Raw genomic sequence first — 19,302 nt, forward strand, 5'->3', positions numbered from 1 at the left:
ATTGTAGTTTCTAAAACTTTTTCTAACAAAGTTAGATTTTGAATTTCCACCTTTTTCAAAATGTTTTGTTCCAACTTTATCAAAAGAAGTTTTAAGATCATCAATTTTCTTTTGATGATCATCATTGATCATTGAAAGTAAATTTTGCAAATCTAACTTTTTCTTTTCAAACTCTTCTAGTTTGATTTGCAAATCTTTGATTTTACTTTCAAGATCATTATTGGTTTTGGATATGAGTTTGTTTTCATTTTTCAATTTTGAAACATCATTTTTATATTTTAAAAATAATTTTTCATAATCCGAAGCCAACCCATTATATTCCTCTAATAACTCATCATAGGATAAATCATCAAAATCGAATGAGTTAGAGGTTACCTTAGAATCTTCCTCAAATGTCATCAAGCACAAGTTAGCTACTTCTTGTTCCTCTTCATCGGAACTTTCTTCATCGCTCCATGTAGCCACATGAGCCTTGTGCTTATTCTTTGATTGACCCTTTTTCTTCAATTGTGGGCAATCATATTTAACATGCCCTGGCTTTTTGCATTCGTAGCAAATGATTGGGTCCTTCTCTTTTGGTTTATTTTTTAGGCCTTCATTTCGTTTGAATTTTCTTCCTCGATAAGGTCTCATCATTTTTCTGAACCGTTTGACAAACAATGCCATTTCCTCGTCATCGTCATCGTTATTCGAATCACTCTCATCTTTTGTGGATTTGAGAGCAACTCCAATGTTTTTCTTCTTCTTCTCCTTCTTCTTTGGTGTCTCGTCAATCTTATCGAGGTCCATCTCATCTTCGAGCATCATTTCATGAGTGAGGAGTGACCCAATTAGCTCTTCAAGAGTTAAGGACGTTAAGTCCTTAGACTCGATGATTGTCGTCTTCTTTGATTGCCACGATTTTGGGAGGGAGTAGACTAACTTCCTCACAAGCTTTTCATTTGAAATGATCTCTCCATATGATTTGAGACCATTGACAATCTTTGGAAATCTATCCGTCATAGCTTTGATATCTTCATTAGGTTTCATCCTGAAATTTTCATAGCTATGCGTTAGAATACTAATTTTAGATTTCTTTACCTCATCAGTACCTTCATGAGTGACTTGAAGTTTGTCCCATATTTCTTTGGCGGTTGTACACGATGAAACTCTTCCGTATTCATCTGGTCCAAAAGCACAAAAAATGATATGAATGGCTTTGGAGTTGAGCTGGAACATTCGTCTCTCATTCACTCCACAACCTTGGATGAGTGAGAGGTTTGATGTATCCTTCTTCTACAGCATTTCATGATCCCATGTTACTTGCTTGAATGGAGTACATCATTATATTCTTCCAATAGGCATAGTTAGCTCCATTGAAGAAAGTAGGCTTGTTGATGGGCATCGAATCGAGACCGGAGTCGAAGTTTGAAGCAGAGGCCATTGATGACTTTGATTATCGATATAACTCTTCCCGAATCGACTCAAGAGGCGATTAAACCTTCAAATGAGTTAGGCTCTGATACCAATTGTTGAGTTAATCGATTGACGAATATGGCCAAGAGGGGGTGAATTGGCAATTAAAAAATTTGGTGGAAGCTTTTGCAGAAAATTGAAAGAAACTGCACAGCGATTTAGAGTGGTTCGACTTTATCAACCAAAGTCTACGTCCACTACCTTAGCTATCCACACTAAGGATTTTCCAACAAATTCACTAATTTGTTCTTTCTTTTGAGGCCAAAGAGATAACCTTACAACTCCCTCAAGAATATACCCCAATTCTTGAGAACACTCTTTTCTCAAAGAGAAATACAAATTTGCAAACTTACAAGAAAAACCTCACAAGGCAAATATGTTTGCACAATTCTAGAACAAAGAAAGAACACTCAAGAATAAATACAATTGAGCATAATAAGTGTTCTTGAAAGCAAAATGAATATTGAATGAAAAATAGGCTTGAAATGCTCAAACTTGAGGTTTGATGCTTTCTCTTTGATTCTCTCTTGATTCTAATTGCTTGATGTTTCTTGTTTTTGATCAATGGCTTCTAAGCTTGCTTAAATACACCTTGAATCACTTTTGAACGTTGGGGATAATTAGAGAAAATAATATAGCCGTTTTAGTGTGAAAACAATTAATAAAACAGTTTGGAGCGTGGGGGGAATCGATACCCCCTATGGATAAAAAGTTATATGATAAATTGTTAAAGTGTGAGTTTTGGTTATCAGAAGTTGATTTTCTTAGTCATGTTGTCTCCGCATATGGCATAAGAGCTAAAAAATATAAAAAAACAGAAAAAAAAAGAAAAAAAAAAGAGAAAAGAGAAAGAAAACGAAGAAAAAATGAAAATGAAAAGAAAAAGGGAAAAAAGTGAGAGATGAAAAAAATATTTCACTTGTGAAAAAAAATGCGAGACTAAAGACTTTGAAGTCAACTCTGATGAAAATCATTGAGGAAGAATTTGTATTCCTCATAATGATGAGTTGAAGAAAAATATTCTTTCTAAGGTACATTATAGTCTACTGACTATGCATCCAGGTAGGAACAAAATGTATCAGGATGTAAAGAGTCATTTTGGTGATTGAGTATGAAAAGAAACATTACTGAGTTTGTTGCTACATGTTTGACATGTCAATAAGTAAAAGTTGAACATCAAGTGCTTTTGGAATTGTTACAACTGATTTATATTCCATAGTGGAAATGGTAAAGAGTCACTATGGATTTTATTATAGGGTTACCTTTGACATCAAATAAAACGAATTCCATTTGGGTGATAGTGACCGGTTAATTAAATCGGCACATTTCATTTCGATGTGAATGGACTATGCATTGGATAAATATACAGAGTTGTATAACTTGGGAAATAGTTTGACTACATGGAATGTCAGTATCCATTATATCTGACAGGGATCCAAAGTTCACTTTAAGATTTTGGAAATATTTGCATAAAGTTTTGGGTACTTGATTGAATTTGTAACATCCCGAAATTCAGGATCAGTGACTAAATTGCAAATTTTGAAAACTATGTGCTTGATTTCGAAATAAGTTAAAATTTCATGGATTTAATAGTAAAGCTGGAAAGTAACAAGGGTATTATGGTCTTTTCTAAGAGAACATTTTTATTCTCTCTTTTTCAGGAATATAAAAACGTGGGAAATGAGGAAATCTATCCAGAGTCTTCTTCTTCAGCTTCTTCTTCTCCCCGTAAGCCTCAGTTAAAGGTGAGTTTAATTTCAACTGTTTAATTCTTGGATTTATAAGTTGATTTTGATTCTTTGAGTATTATATAAGCTTAAGGAAAGCTTATATAAGCTTTAAACATCAAGCATATAGAATTAAAAAGGAAATTATATGAAGGGTGTAGAAATGAACTTTTGTTAGAGAATTTTTTTTGAAGTTCTAAAGATGGATTTGACTTGTCAAATGGTTAATTAAGAAGTTAGAGGTGATAGAATTGAATTTAGAAAACATGGAAAATTTGATGAAATTCTTTGATTCAAGAATTATGGTGAATTATGAGATATGGTGAAGTGTTATAGTATTATAAGAAGGTTTAAATATGTATAGATAAGTTTTAAGGTATAAGGAGGGATTAATAAGTAGAATTTGGGGTCAAAACAAGACATTTTCGTGCTTAAAATGTAATTCTGGGTAGTGTGCATCGATTCATCTTTAATGTGTATCGATGCACTCTCAAATAAATGAACATCGAATGCAATTAGTGCATCGATGCATAAGGAGTGCATCGATGCACCCCCTTAAGATTAAAACATCGAAGGTGATTGGTGTATCGATGCATGGGTAGTGCATCGATGCACATGTTAAAGGATGCATCGATACACTGTAGAATGTACTGATGCACTTTAATGGGAAATGGAATAAATCTTTCTTTCATTCTAAGAAATGATAAATTAAAGTATATCAATCTGATATTGATAGTATAAATACATGATTGTGTAGATATCAAGCACGAACAAGTTCCGGAATGATTATCAAGTTAAGATTCGATCGGAAGAAAGGAAAGCATAAAAGTGGATTGGAACTTAGTGAGGTCAAGGTGAGTGCATATTAGTAGTATATGATGTTAAATGAAAATAAGACTTGTGACAAGTCTATTTCCAATAGTAAAATGCATGAATTCATAAATAGAAGTATATGTGTGTATGAATTATATGTGTTGACATGTTATTATATATATGTATTATATGGTTGATGTGAATATATGCTATGTTATGATGATATAAACCATATGAGATGATAATAAATTATATGAATATAAAAGATAAGATCTTTGAGATATATATAGAAATGAAATATAACTACATGAATACATGATATGAGATAACTTAAGTAATAATATGAGAATATGGTAAAAGTGAGTTTATGAGAAGTGATATGAACTAAATAAGCAAAGGAAAAGGTTACATAAATAATAAGAAGGTGAGTTGGGCAAGTACATAGTAGTATGATCAATTAAGTGATAATATGAACATATAGGATAAGATGGATGGGAAAGATTCATATGCTTAAATAAAATTATGATACATTAGTTGTATGATAAAAGCTATGGAGTGATATGAGAAGATTATAAGAATTATATGGAATTGAATTAAGTAAATTGATTAATTTGTATATAAAATAAATAATAGAAGTAATATATATATATATATATATATATATATATATATATATATATATATATATATATGTATATATGTTTATAAGTATAATATAGGTTATGTAATGTAAGTGCATACTAAGAAATAAAGAATAAGATAGATGATACGATATAAATTATATTATGAATTAGTGATGTAGGAATGCGATATAAATATGCAATAAATCTTATGTGTTATATGATAAATATGAACATATGAGAATAAGAGATAAGATAAGTGAATTGGTGATAGAAGTTATATGACCATGAATTATGTAAATATGAATAATTTAAGTGATATGTAACTATGAGTACTGGAGTATGTATCTATGTGATGTGATACATGAGGTTATATGAAATATTATATTATATGATTATATGAAAAATAATATAGATTCACGTAAGTTATATAGAAATGAGTTGTGTAAACATGCCTGATATGTATGACATGTTTATAGGAACACATGAGAAATGTTATATGCTATGAGATATATAAAAGAGAAAGTATATGTGATAAGTGAAAGTGAATCGTATGATTACATGAAGATGTGAAACGATATAAAGATAATGCCCATGATATGAGTTATGAGAACTGTAGGTATAGTTGGCATGTCAAGAGTCGAGGGTTTACCTATGTTCTACGGAACATATGGACATAATTACCTATGTCTTTTGAGACATATGGACAATATACCTATGTTCTAAGGAACATATGGATAGTTTACCTAGGTTCTTTGGGACCTATGGACAGTTGCTGAGGTTCTTTATGACCTATGGATAGGTCCTTCAGGACATTCATTAAGTTGTGGTGACAACATACGTGTGCACAATCTCATAGTACTCGTATACCTTGAATTCTCAATAGTGTATATGGGCTTAAACAGGACATAAAGAGGATGTATATGATGGTATTTTAATACGGTATTATTATGATTTACATTGTTTCATATGTGGTATAATAAATAATAATATGATAGTATAATTGCATTTGGATAGTAGACTGCATGTTTATATTTTTAGTAATTCTTTATTATGTAATGATGCCTCACTAAGTCTAAGACTTAGCGTGTAAGTGTTTTTACACGTAGGTTTCGAAGAGCAAAAGAATCAAGAATAGGAATTTGCAGATCAACATATCTCCACTCAGCGATCAGATCAGAAGTAAAGTCACAATATGTATTTTGTTGTATGTAGGGTGTTGGCATGTAAGAAATATGTTAGTTACAAATGCTCTGATCAGTTGTGTCTTGTTTTGGTCAACTTATGTAAAGTAACAATGTTATTTTAATGAAAGTTTAAAATTTCTTCGGTTTTCTTTAAAAGTCAAAGTTTGTAAAGAAATGTGACGCTTCAAACTCGTATCCGAGTCGGAAAACAGGTTGGGGTGTTACAGAATTTCAGTACAATTTTTCAACTACGGATAGATGGTAAGTCAGAAAGTACTATTCAGATATTAGAAGATATGCTGAGTGCATGTGAGATTGATTCCAAGGAATCATAAGAAAAGAAAAGAATCTGTTTTTAGTAGAATTTTTCCTACAATAACGATTATTAATTGAGTAACAAGGCTGATGGCTTATCAGTTAGCATTAACTCTGGAGGTAATTGAGATCCAGAGTTGGACAAAGTGCACAATGTTTTTCATATGTTGATACTTAGAAAGTATCGATTAGATTCTTCATATGTCATTGCATCAGAGGAAATTAAGATTCGAACAGATTTAACTTATAAAAGAAGAACCAATATGGATATTAGCTCTAGAAATCAAAGAACTGCGTAACAAGATGATTCCTCTAGTCAAAGTGATTTATCAAAATCTCCTTAGAAGACGTTACTTTGGGAAAGAGAGGATGATATGTAAATGTGTAGATATTTTAATATCAGGTTGAAGAATTGGATTAAACATGTTCAAAATCTAATGATTTGCATGATCTTCACAAAAATCCCTAAATTAAGGAAGAAAAATTGGAATTCAAGAAGTTGGCAAGATTAGAAGAGGTTTTCGCATAAGGTGTATGCATGGATTATTCATCTTGAGCAATCCTTATAAAAGGGGAGTTAGTGTTTTCATAGAAAATTTTAAAATTCGAGGACGAATTTTCTTAAGGAGGGGAGAATTGTAATACCCCAAAAATTTAAACAATGACCAAAATGAACATTTGGAAAGTTTGATGGTCAAAGTAGAAAATTGGGAAAAATTTGAGGAATTAAGTGATAAATTTCCTAAAAAGAAATTTATTCCATAAATAGATGGTTTACTCTTAAGAGTAGAGTTTTATGGAAATCATATTTTTGAAATTTGAATTTTAGTAAAGAAAAACTAGAAAGGGTTAAAGTTCGATAAGGAATCGGTAATTCCGATCGAATTAGAATTTTACAAAAATTTGAAGGATGTTATAAAATGGTTGGAAATATTATTTTAATATTTTATATCAGAGAAATTTGGTTTGCAAATGTGCAATTTTTCAGATTTAATCGAAACAGTGGAATTTAGTGACTAAAACGCAAATTTTGAAAATTCAAGGGGAATTTCAGAAATGAAAGTCAAATTAATTCATATTTGACTTTGTAATATGATAAGGATCAGATGGCTTGGTTTTATGGTGAATAGGAAGATTCATTAAGGGTGATTTGGTCTTATCTCAACTAAATGAATATTATATTCATTTAAAGTGGAATGAAATGTAAATTAAGATGAGATGTTTCCCACATTTCATCCAAATTTTTTCATCTTCTTCTCCAACCAGACGTGGGTTTCTTCAAAGGTAAGAGAAAACTTCAATTCAATTTTCAAGCAATTTCCTTATGATTTTGAGTATGTCGAAAATAGAAAATTGTTATATGCGAAAAACGTTATCATTTGGTACCAATATTACATGATAATATTGTTAGTGTTCAAGTTCATCTTGAGTTGATGAAGGGGATGTTGATTTCTTGTGTTTTATGGGTTATAGAGTTAAAGAAAACAGTTTATATTTTGAATTTAGCAGTGGGTTTGAAAATTCACCAGAAATTATATAAAAATAATTTGGAGGTTATTTTTATATATTATGTTCATATATCGATCTAATTTTGTTTAAAACAAACAAGGATCAATTTCAATGTGTATACAAAAAGATATGAATTTTTAACCAAGAAAATGTCAGAAAAATCGGACAGCAGATTCTGCAAAACAGATTCTGTTGATCAACTTTGAAAATTCACCATAAATTGTACATAATGAATTAGAATGAGATCTTTATATGAATAGATTCGTATTCGAGTCTAGTTTTCAAGGGAAGAAACATAATTAAATTCCAGTGTGTATATCAATACATAATACTGATTCTTTAAAAGTAGTGTGAATTGTCTGAATATGGAAAATTGATGGGTTGTTGTGTAAGTGTTATATAATGGATGTATCATGCTGGAAATTGTTGTTTGGGAATTGAAATGAGTGTTAGATATGAAAAATGACTATTTTGGAAGTTTGAAAAGATTTGTGATTTAAGTACAACAATTGCATAGTTGGGGTACTTAAATGTAATTATGCTTTTATAAAAGTATTTGAATGATAATAATTTTAATGCTGAAATTATTGGTATTAAGAATCTAAGTGATAAAATGGTGAAGGACCATTTTGAGTAAATTGGAAAAGTTGGCTCTAATGTTTAAAGGAATTATTAAGAGTTGAGTGTTTTGATAGATAATTAGTTTCAAATATATTATGGAGTTATTTTGGAAATATATTTATGTTAGTACAATACTAACATATATATAGGTATGAATTTATATTTTGTACAGATCGTGATTTACTCAGTGTTCAAAGCGATTTGAGTATAAAAGGAAAGGGTTATTGTGGACAATAGTGAGGCACAAATTTGGAAAATTATAAAGTGTCAAGGTAAGTGCAATACATGCATGACATTATACATGGATGTTTTATACATCATCAGGAAGACTTGTGATAAGTCGACCTTGTTTATATCAGCATGATATTATGTCATATTTTTATAAATTGACATGACATTGATATGTCACAGTATGAAATTATAATGCATTGATTATAGAAAATGTGATATTTTACCATGAATGTTTTCGGGTATGAACTGCCCAATGTTAAATATTGATATTATACTTTGCCATGGATGAATCGAATAAAATAGACTATATGCCCAAGTAAGTCATTGAGGGACAGGGTATAGTTGGCATGCCATAGAGTATAGCGGTTGCAGGTTTATAATACACTTCGGTGTATATGGTGGGCACGACCTTATATGTAATACACTTCGGTGTATATGGTGGGCACGACCTTATGTGTAATACACTTCGGTGTATATGGTGGGCACGACCTTATGTGTAATACACTTCGGTGTATATGGTGGACACGACCTTATGTGTAATACACTTTGGTGTATATGGTGGGCACGACCTTATGTGTAGCACTACGGTGCAAATATTACTCGAATACCCAGGGTCCTTAAGGTTGTATATTGGGCTATAGGCTATGATTTATGATTTATTGCTTAATAAATGGTAAGTATGCAAATAAGCTTCCGAGTTTATGGAATAAATGGTAAGTATATTGGTAAAATAAGCTTACGAGCTTATGGAATAAATGGTAAGTATATTGGGAAAATAAGCTTACGAGCTTATGGAATAAATAGTAAGTATATTGGTAAAATAAGCTTACGAGCTTATAGAATAAATGGTAAGTATATAGGGAAAATAAGCTTACGAACTTATGTAATAAATGGTAATTGTATTTGTAAAATAATCTTGCGAGCTTATGGAATAAATTGTAAGTATATTGGTAGAATAAACTTACGAGCTTATAGGAAAAATGATAAAAAAAATTTATATAATTTTGATCATTGTAAAATATTGGATAGGTTGGTAATATGATTTTATGGTATTTTGAAATTGACATTGAAATTCGTGCATGAATTGTATTGCACTGTTTATTGTTTTAATTGTCTCACTAAGTTTATACTTGGCGTATGATGATTTTCACGCGTAGGTAAAAATCCAATAGTGGAATTAAGAGTTCAAAGTGACATCAAGTATCGATTAGTATATTTCAATATCAATAAGACATCATATGATGAAATTTGACTTAGATAGTAGCATGAAATTTGATAATGTTCAATTTGTTTTGTTGAATTAATTTAGAAACAAATTGGTAAATTGATAGTGATGAAAGGTTAATTTTTATGAGTTTTATATGTAATTTTCAGAAGTTACTGTAACAATGAACAGTAACCAAGTTTAAAAAAAAATTCCAAAATGCTTTGAGGGAACCGATTCCCCGCTACAGGAACCAATACCTAGGGGTGTATTTGGTTCGGTTTATTGATTTTTCAATAAAAAAATCACTTGAAACTGTAAATTTTTTTAAAAAAATTATCTATTCGATTCAATATGGAACAAATGAGTTCCATATGAAAAACCCGAACCAAACCAAATCAATAAAATTGAGACTTCAAACCAACCTAAAAACCGAACCGTATATTGCCAAACTGAACCGAAACGAAATATTTTACTCGGTTCGTGTCAATTTTTCGATTTTCTCGATTTCGTTGTTCAGCCCTACCGATACCCTCACTGTTCACAGTTCACAGATCCTATTCATAAAAAATCTTTTGAATTAAATTTGTTACAACGAAGGTTAATTTTTTTTTATATGATATTTTTATAATATCAGTTATTATTTTAAGAGAATAAATCTTAAATCACTTTTGAATACAAAATGGTTTTAGAAATTCGGATAACATCTATAATCTGTATAGGTATAATCATACGGGTTATGGGTGTTACACAAAGCTTAATCTTTAATTTTCTTTCTTTTATCGTCTGATTCTTGGTCGTTTCCGATGAAGCTGCGTTTCTAGGTCGTGTTCATGCAAGGTCTAATAACCCATTCGATCTGTTCTTGACTCTGCTCCATTGTTCCTAATTTTACCTACAACATAACCAAGTCAAGTGAATTTAAACTGCAATTCCAGTTACTTGAAATACCTTACAATTTATCGATATGGCAAGATACTTACCTGATAAAGCCGCAATTCAAACCTAGGACCAATCTCCTTCAACTCAACTGATTTAGGACCCCCAGGCTTCTCATAGATATGATGCCTGTATGTTTACATGCTATAAATGAGTGAGGGTGAACATTTCATACCATTGAAACACAAGGCATAACAATCTATGTTGAGATTATAACAGAAAACCCGCAACTGAGATGTTGACTCACTTCAAGGTTTTGACAAGCATGGACCAATAGTTCCAAAGTATGCATGATGAAGTTCAGTGGTCCCCTTGTTATCCACAAATGATAACAATATCTCCGTTTTAATGAAAAATGAAACAAGAAAATTTACAAGAGAACCCACCTGAATGAAATATAGTCAGACCGATTAGCAAAAGTCACAATACGTTTTGTATCAGGCTTTGGCGCAGGGAATAAATGTTTTAGAATGCTCGCTGTCCTTTCACCGAGCTGGCAAAATAAATTGAAAAAGAATGTCAGCAACATAAAATATTAAGAAATAATCCCAAAAAGGTTCAAGAATGATTTGTACCCAACTGAATCATATGCTTCATAAATATGGCAATATAAAGCGACAAGACTACCTTGGTTTTAAAATTGTCAAGAATCAAATGCGGGTAAGCCTCAGGCATTGTTCCCATGGCTTTCTTATCCTTAATGTCATGTCTTGTAACATAAAGGGAAATATTAGGTTAAGAAAACAGGCATAGAAATAGAAGATAAAGTAAACACCTATGCAGGCAAGAGACATCAAATACTTACCACATTGAGTAACCCAAAGTATGCAGTGGGACCAAAAGGTAGATGACTTATGATCAAACCGTCTGGTATACCCCGACGTTCATGAACCAAAATAATATATGTAAACTCGTGTGCACGGCAACTTTCAATAATTTCAGATATAACTTGCAAATATGAAAAATAGGGATAGATAATAACCTTCTAATTTTCACTAGAAAACCAGTTTGATGTCAAATAAGTAAATAAATTTATCATGTAAAATTAAGGGTGTTGGTGCTCATTACATGGATCATGACTAGCAGAGCTGAGGCAAAGCAAATTAATTACTATTTAAAAGATTTAAAAGGTGAAAGTTGCAAATTAATTACTATTTGGAGAAAAAGAGCAACTCAAAAGGTTGCCAACGCAAAATTGCATCGAGAAGACTAATGGAGAAATGATTCAAAGGAAATATAGATTAAATAGAATGTTTAACATACAAATTCTAAAGTCATACAATACAAATTTATGGCAATTAAATGAATTACTCTAAACACTGAACATGACCATGGCCAGGTAACTGATAATAAAATCAAAGCCAAAACCAATAGTAGTAGTACCTACACATATATTATATTCTCAACATAGAAAAACAAAGACTTATTAACAATTCAGCAAATGCATCATGAAAAAAAGACCACAAAGAAGAATCTAAGGAATAAAGCATAGATTAAGAAACAATGCAATGATGCACTGACCTGGCCACCACGATTCATTCGCTCCGCATTAGGAAAGACAAACTTCAATTCCTAAAAGAAACATGCCACAGGAAACCAAATTAGTAATTAAACATACCCATACACACAAAATATCAGGGGAAAGTGGTATTTATCACCAAAATAGACAAACCAACCTTCACAAACTGTACAAGGGGAGCACTTGGATCCCGAGACGTTGTCAGCAAAATCTTAGGGTCTCGTACGGTGGCATTAGCATACTCATCATCAATATGTGTTCTGGGAACTAAAATCCACCAAAATTAAACACGTATATATCAACAACGAGAGAATAGCAAAAGAAAAAAATCCAAATTTTAGCAAAAATAAAAATATACATTACCGGCCGTGTAATCATCTTCGAGGTCAATTTCTTGGCGAAGCACGGCCTCCTCATTCCGGAGCTCAGTTGGAATGGGTTTTCCCTCTACAACGAATAAAAAAAAACAAAAACTGAACATTGGAATTAAATTTTGATAAAAGAACAAGAGAGAGAAAATTGAATGGTACCATCAAGGGCTTCTTTGATCTTCCGTTTCTTCTCATAAAGCAAACGTTCTTTGCCTTCCAAGCTCTTCCTGTACAGATACTCTCTTCTCAAACGAATGTTCCTTCTCAACATTTCTACTATCGCAGGGTTTTCTCTTCGAGGGTTTAGGGTTTATAATTCAAGTCCATACTTTCTTGGGCTTAGTAATACCCTACCCTGATTCGGATTCTTATTAAAAAAAAGTTTTATTAGTAAATTGCCCCCTAAAATTTACCTGATTTTCCACATTGATTCTAAACATTATTTATTTTATGTAGAGGTGATACATATATTATAATTTTTTCTTCTGAATCCATTAAACAACCTTAGCGATGGAGAAATCTTGAGTTTGAGTAATTATATTTACATATGTGTTATTTAATTTTTTTATTTTAATTTAACATTTAACGCTTTCATTATTTTTTTTATATTTGAACAGCTTAATAATATTTTTAATTTTTTAATATTTACCTAATTTTTTGTGCGAGCCCATTTCTTTACCTGGTAATTTTATCCAAGCTACGATACTTCAGGCATAGACGGATATCCTAAACTTTGAACCGGTGTACTTACTAAATCATTTGACATTCAAATTTAATATTTTTAAATGTGATATTAATGTTATTTTATCCCATATGATACTTGAATTTAACAAATATTATACATTTTGATACCTAAATTTGATTTTTTCCTAATGTGGTACCTATGTTATTTTTCCTCTAATGTGATACATGGGTTTAACAAACGTTACACATCTTGCCGCACATCAGTGATGGAACAACATTATATATTTGGTGTCAATTGACACCCCCCAAATTTTTTGGGGAGGATTGAAATTTTCTTTTATAAAATTTTTATAGAAATATTAAAAATGCATTTAATATCACTTTAAAATAAAATTGGCACAACTTTATCCCATGAATTGAAAGAAGTACCATAAGTTAGGGATGGCTATGGCTGCCAAGTAACCGAAGGCTAAAAGTACAAGCGTGAGGGGCATGAATCTGGTGTCGCCTTTTGCCAGGAGAGTGTTCTCTGGAAAAAGAAAATACTGGATGTTGGATGTTGGATGTTGGCTCGTAACGAGAAGTTTAAAAGAGGGAATACCAGCATGATGTGAAATGTGTAGCTCATTCGAACTATGTCATTGAGTGAAGATCCGATCGCTGAACTGGAACTTCGATCAAAGTTAACGAGTATATCTGCCATGATTGAATCTCCGATGGTGAAATAGATTGCAGCACATAAGAGCAGTATATTCCGGACTGCTGATGTCATATCGGAAGGCTTTTCCATCTCAAAACCAAGTGGACGAACTTCAATCCCGAAACCAATTAAACTGCAACTGCATCATAGTTTGATCTAAGACAACAAGGTGGAGCCCTTTGCTTTTAGTCTAGATTCCAGACCGAAGAACTTCAACCCCGAAAGCACAAGGTCTGCTGCTTTCTTTTCCATGTAATCAATCAAAAATTCATCATATACGATCAGATTAGCTTCGGTTATCAGTTTCCGGGTTCTCAAATTAGCAAACACCTTCCTCGCCTCTTCTACAGTCCGATACTTGCACATGCCGGCTATAATTCCGGAACATACAATGTTATCTGGAGGCAAATCTTCTTGCATCATTGCATTCAGCACTTCCATCACTTTCTCAGCACCTGATTTACAGGCGTGGAGGATAGTAAGAGTGTACTTAAATTCCATGGGTCCATATGTAACAGTACCTAAACAATCACAAACCAACATAATAGCTGCATCGATCTCACCGATTTTGCAGAGACCTTTAGTGAGAGAATGGTATGCTTCAATGGAAGGAACACATGACATCTCTATAATTTTGTTATGGCAGATGCAAGCATCCTTAAAGTTCTCATCTTCAACATAGCATAATACTGCATTACTATATGTAGAGGAGTCGGGCTCGAGATTCATATCCTTCATCTCTTGAAATAGTGAAAATGCTTGCTTCACCTTCCCAGTCTTGTGGAGAGCCCCCATCAGAATATTATATATCGGGACACTACTGTAACCTTTTGCTTTTAACTCGTCAAACACTTGTAAAGCCATTACTGTTCTTTCCTCCTCCTCAGCCACAAACGAGAAGAACTTACAGAGATCATCATTAATAGAAAATCCTAACTTCTGCATCTGCTCTAGCAACTTGCAAAAGTCAGACATTCGTCTCATCTCTGCAAATGCCAGCAACATCGGCTTCACGGTCGCAAAGTCCGGCTCTAAGCCCTCTTGAACGGTTACCTGAAAAAGCTTATACGCTCTATCGATCAGCCTCGCATCACACAAGCCTTCGATAAGTGAAGTGTAAATCCCCAAATCGGCCCTATAACCAGAATCCATCAAATCCTTCAACAAACCACAAGCAGAGCCAACCTTCCCGTCCTTCACGAATCCTTCTATTAAGACACCATAGGTCGCCCTCTCGATCAATATCCCTTTCTTTTTCATATCCTTAAACAACTCATACCCTCGCTGCACCCGGCCTCCCTTGCACAACCCTGCAATTAATGTCACATACGCCATTACATCCGGCTCCACCCTATCCCGCTGCATCTCCTCCCAAACGTGCAAACACCCATCCAAATTTCCTTTGGAAACCAAGATCCTAATCATAGCCGTATAGGCGAAAACATCAGGCTTACATAACGTGTCCCTCATCTTCCCTAAAACCTCTAGCATTTCTTCGATCCGCCCAGCCTTACATAAACCCTTGATCAAAATCATGAATGTAATGCTTTCCTCCATCAAACCATCCCCTCTAAAATCCTCATACACAGACAATGCTAAATCTAAATATCCAGTTTTGATCAATGCATCCATTACTCGGTTATACAAGAAAACACGCGGCTTAATTCCGAAATTCCTCATTTTCTGATACACATAATAAACCCTTTGTCCTCTATTGTTATCAGCATGCATGCGTATTAGAATTTCAAACTGCTTTTCAGTCGGCGGTTTCCCTTGCGAATCCATTAGTTCCGGTACCTGATCGGCAGCTCGAAAACGACCATTTCTATTGAGTCAATAAGCTAAAGCATTATAAGAAGCGAAATCATGTTTAAACCCTTTCTGCTTACCAGCCCAGCGAAAGAATTTGGATGCCAAAACGGGGTCGTCTTGGACTTTGAGCACTTCCCCCACGAGCGAGGGAGTAACACGACGGAGCTTGTTGAGTTCAAAGACAACAGTTGGTCCCCAAGTGTACTGGTTCTTGCGGAAGGCATCGATGATGAATCGGGCGATTGGTGAGAGTTTAGGGTTTTGGTGTGGATTGGGAATGACTGGCGGCAGCGATGGATTCCGAGAGAGGTGGTGTGGGTCCCATTTGTGGAGATCAAAGGGCGGTGAAAGTGGTGGAGGAGTTTGGGGTGGTTTGAGGATCTGACGGTTCGAAAAGAGGCCGCCATAAACAACTGGGCGGTTCTGGGAGGGCTTCCGGTGGCCATAGAAGAAGTAGGGTTTTGGGGAGATTGATTTGGGTGGCATTTTTGGATCCTCTTTGTTCACCCAGAATTTTTAAGAGGGCTTTCTTCTTCAACTAAAATTTGTCTTTTTTATCATTGCTTGATTTCTTCTCGAAATATCAAAATGGTAACTATAGTTTTATTTTATTCATTTTTATCATTATTTTTTTCAACGAAAAATAGTAATTTGATCACTTAATGTTTTAACTTAATCAAGATATAATCATAAAATTAAGTTCTAATATTTATTTAAATGATCACGTTGGTCTTTAGTTTTTTTTTTGGAATAATTTAGTCATTGATATTTTAATTTTTATCTAAATAATTCCTATTAAAAAATTATAAGTTAACTAATAATTAATACATATTATTATATAATTTAACAATTGAGGAGATTTGTTCTCTTTGAATAATTTATGATAAATATAACATAGTATATGTTGAAAACGTTTTAATCAATTAATAATGTACATAACTGTTTAAATTCAAAACCTCTGAGAACAATACTTTTTTTATTATAGAAAACTATTAGTTTTATTAAAAATGTAAAATATCCAGAATTATAATAAAAATGTACAAGCATAATTGTAAACTTAAACTAAATCATAATTAAGACATTTTCTTATAACTATTAACACAAAAAATAAACACCTAGATCACACAAGGACCAAAGAAAGAATATGTAAAAAAATAATTAAAATGCTCGAAAAAAATAAAGATACGAACAAATCTGACTGCATTGGCAAACGAACTACAAAAAGGAGATGAACCTACTGAAAGACCACCGAAAAATCACAAATCAAAGTCAAGCGACTTGAGAAAACCATCCACGAACGCAAAAAACATATCAAAATCAATCGAATGGTCCAAAAGCATGGAAGATCAACATAATAGAAAACTAAAAGAAAAAAAAGAGGAAAGACAACCAACAGTCGGCAACCAACATCAAAACCGATGCCATCACCAACTAAACAAAATAAAAGAAGAAAAAGTTGATTTAATCTATAAAAAATAACACAAATTGTAAAGAACAGATGAGGAGAAGAGAAGGAAGAGAGTGACTAGGGTTTAGAGATAATCTCATATTAAAAGTAATAATAATATTTTTTTAGTTACTGAGATCATTTGATGAGTTCATAAATCTATATTTTTATTAATATGAGTAAATATACAATAATATATGTTCAAAGTTAACTCTAATCTCAACCTTTTAATTAATATGATACATTTTAGTACTTGAATTTGATTTTTTTTCTAATGCGGTACCATGTTATTTTTTTCCCTCTAACGTGGTATATGGGTTTAACAAACATTACATATCATCACATATAAACTCATCAACCGAATATATAATACACACATGTCAGATTCATGTATCAAAATATGTAACATTTATTAAATCCAAATATTATATCAGACTAAAAAATACATATAGTACATTAAAAAAAATCAAATTCTGATATCAAATTGTACAAAAATACTACATTATAAAATATCAAAATTCGATTAAGAAATGATGTAATAAGGAAGCTATGAGGAAAGGCAAAATAAAGAGTAAAAAGGTTGGGAAAGCTCTCTTATATGCAAATGCTTTTAGTAAGCAATTTGTAAAGAACATGTGATTCGATACAGTAGGATAATTCAGGCATCCAGTTCCTGTAACTCATTACATGTCTGAAATTCTTTCAATAAAGAACAACCTGTCTATTGTAATGAAACAACCATCCAAAAATACACTAATACAAAAAAAATCTCTTCATTATAAGAAAAGAAAAGAAAAACACAGGAAGCAGATCATAATGCATCCCCTGTGACAAGGCTATATATGTTGGTTGAAAACAACATCCTATACTCAACGGACTATTTGTGTACTTTACTTTAAAATATATAATTTCTCCGTAAAGTACACAAATGGTCTCATGATGACTACATGACATTGTTTTGTTGTGTGTTGAATTATTAAAAATTATGAAGTGATCCATTGATTATAAAATATTATTTTATTGAGTCTCCCGACTATTAAAAGATATAAAATGATCACTCGATTATTCATATATTAAAAACTCGTCATTTTATATTAAAAATTAATTGCAATCTAAGTTGTATGTTAACTTGCTTATTGTGATATGATAAAATATAATCTCAAAATCTCAAAAGAATATCATATCTCATTCAACATATTAACGTCCAGCTCAGATTGTCATCAATTTTTTTAACAAAAAATGATGAGTTTGGAACATAAGAATAGTCAGATGAGTATTTTATAACTTAATATGATGACTATTTTATAACTTTTAATAGTTGAGTGGCTCAACAAAATAATATTGTGTAGTGCATGACTATTTATATACTTCACCCACAAATTTCTAATTAAAAAGTTTGTTATATTTCACTAATCACAAATAAAAAAAATTATTAAATAATAAATTATAATCTCTGACCATGCTAAGTTGAATATCACTAATTCACAATTTTAAGCATTTCAAAGTGTTTCATAGCTGCATGCATATCGAGAAATTTTCGTATAAGAAAAGGTTATTTTGGTGGTTAAATGAAACAATATTATTATTGAAAAATGAAAATATTTAATAAAATTCATATCTCGGACACATGTGCTATCTATTTTTTTAATAAAATTGATAGGAATTTCTTTTATATATTTTGACCACTCTTTTCGTTCCTTTTATTTGACCTCTTTTATTCCTTTCTTTTATTTTAGTCCCTAAAATAAAAGGAGAGAGAAATCGTCGAGAGAAAAGTGAGACTTCCCCCAAAATTAAAAAATTACAATAAAATCGTTAGAAAAATATGATAACTCTATTAAAGACATCAGAAGAATATAACGAAATCAAAGAATATTATAGAAAATATCTCAAATCTTTAAATAATTTACGAGATACCCAAATCTTCAATTTTTTTTAACAATAGTATTGCTCTCATTCAACCTATTTTGGGTTTTCTTTCTATTTTCTAAAAAGTATATTCTAAAAATAATTAATACGTTCTTGCACTATTAAATTAAGGGTGTTAAAAATAATTGAATTTTTAACAGTTAATTAAATTATTTTGTTTAAAAAAAAAACTTCAAATTAAATTAATTATTAATTGATTATTAAAAAATTAATATTTTT

At 31.9% G+C, this 19,302-nt stretch overlaps 2 protein-coding genes and 1 long non-coding RNA gene across 3 annotated transcripts; 1 reads left to right on the forward strand and 2 right to left on the reverse strand.

Annotated features, from left to right (window-relative positions):
- Nucleotides 1-1,883: 1,883 nt before the first annotated feature.
- Nucleotides 1,884-12,594, forward strand: LOC120119472. Its single transcript, XR_005515832.1, has 3 exons — nt 1,884-1,894; nt 3,117-3,128; nt 12,463-12,594. It is a non-coding gene; the product is annotated as an uncharacterized LOC120119472 (long non-coding RNA).
- Nucleotides 10,471-12,817, reverse strand: LOC120119471 (U3 small nucleolar ribonucleoprotein protein IMP4-like). Its single transcript, XM_039139290.1, has 9 exons — nt 12,671-12,817; nt 12,504-12,587; nt 12,298-12,407; nt 12,143-12,193; nt 11,427-11,570; nt 11,249-11,338; nt 11,008-11,114; nt 10,666-10,750; nt 10,471-10,577 (listed from the first exon to the last, which is right to left on the reverse strand). The coding sequence occupies exons 1-9, from the start codon at nt 12,780-12,782 to the stop codon at nt 10,503-10,505; spliced, it is 858 nt and encodes a 285-aa protein (XP_038995221.1). The 5' UTR covers nt 12,783-12,817; the 3' UTR covers nt 10,471-10,502.
- A 759-nt stretch (nt 12,818-13,576) lies between these two features.
- LOC120119469 (pentatricopeptide repeat-containing protein At4g20740-like) lies at nt 13,577-16,200 on the reverse strand. Its single transcript, XM_039139287.1, has 2 exons — nt 15,785-16,200; nt 13,577-15,692 (listed from the first exon to the last, which is right to left on the reverse strand). The coding sequence occupies exons 1-2, from the start codon at nt 16,151-16,153 to the stop codon at nt 14,052-14,054; spliced, it is 2,010 nt and encodes a 669-aa protein (XP_038995218.1). The 5' UTR covers nt 16,154-16,200; the 3' UTR covers nt 13,577-14,051.
- Between the last annotated feature and the right edge of the window lie 3,102 nt (nt 16,201-19,302).

Source organism: Hibiscus syriacus, unplaced genomic scaffold, assembly GCF_006381635.1.
Source record: "Hibiscus syriacus cultivar Baekdansim isolate YM2019G1 unplaced genomic scaffold, ASM638163v2 tig00110332_pilon, whole genome shotgun sequence".
In the NCBI taxonomy this organism is placed as follows: Eukaryota; Viridiplantae; Streptophyta; class Magnoliopsida; order Malvales; family Malvaceae; genus Hibiscus; species Hibiscus syriacus.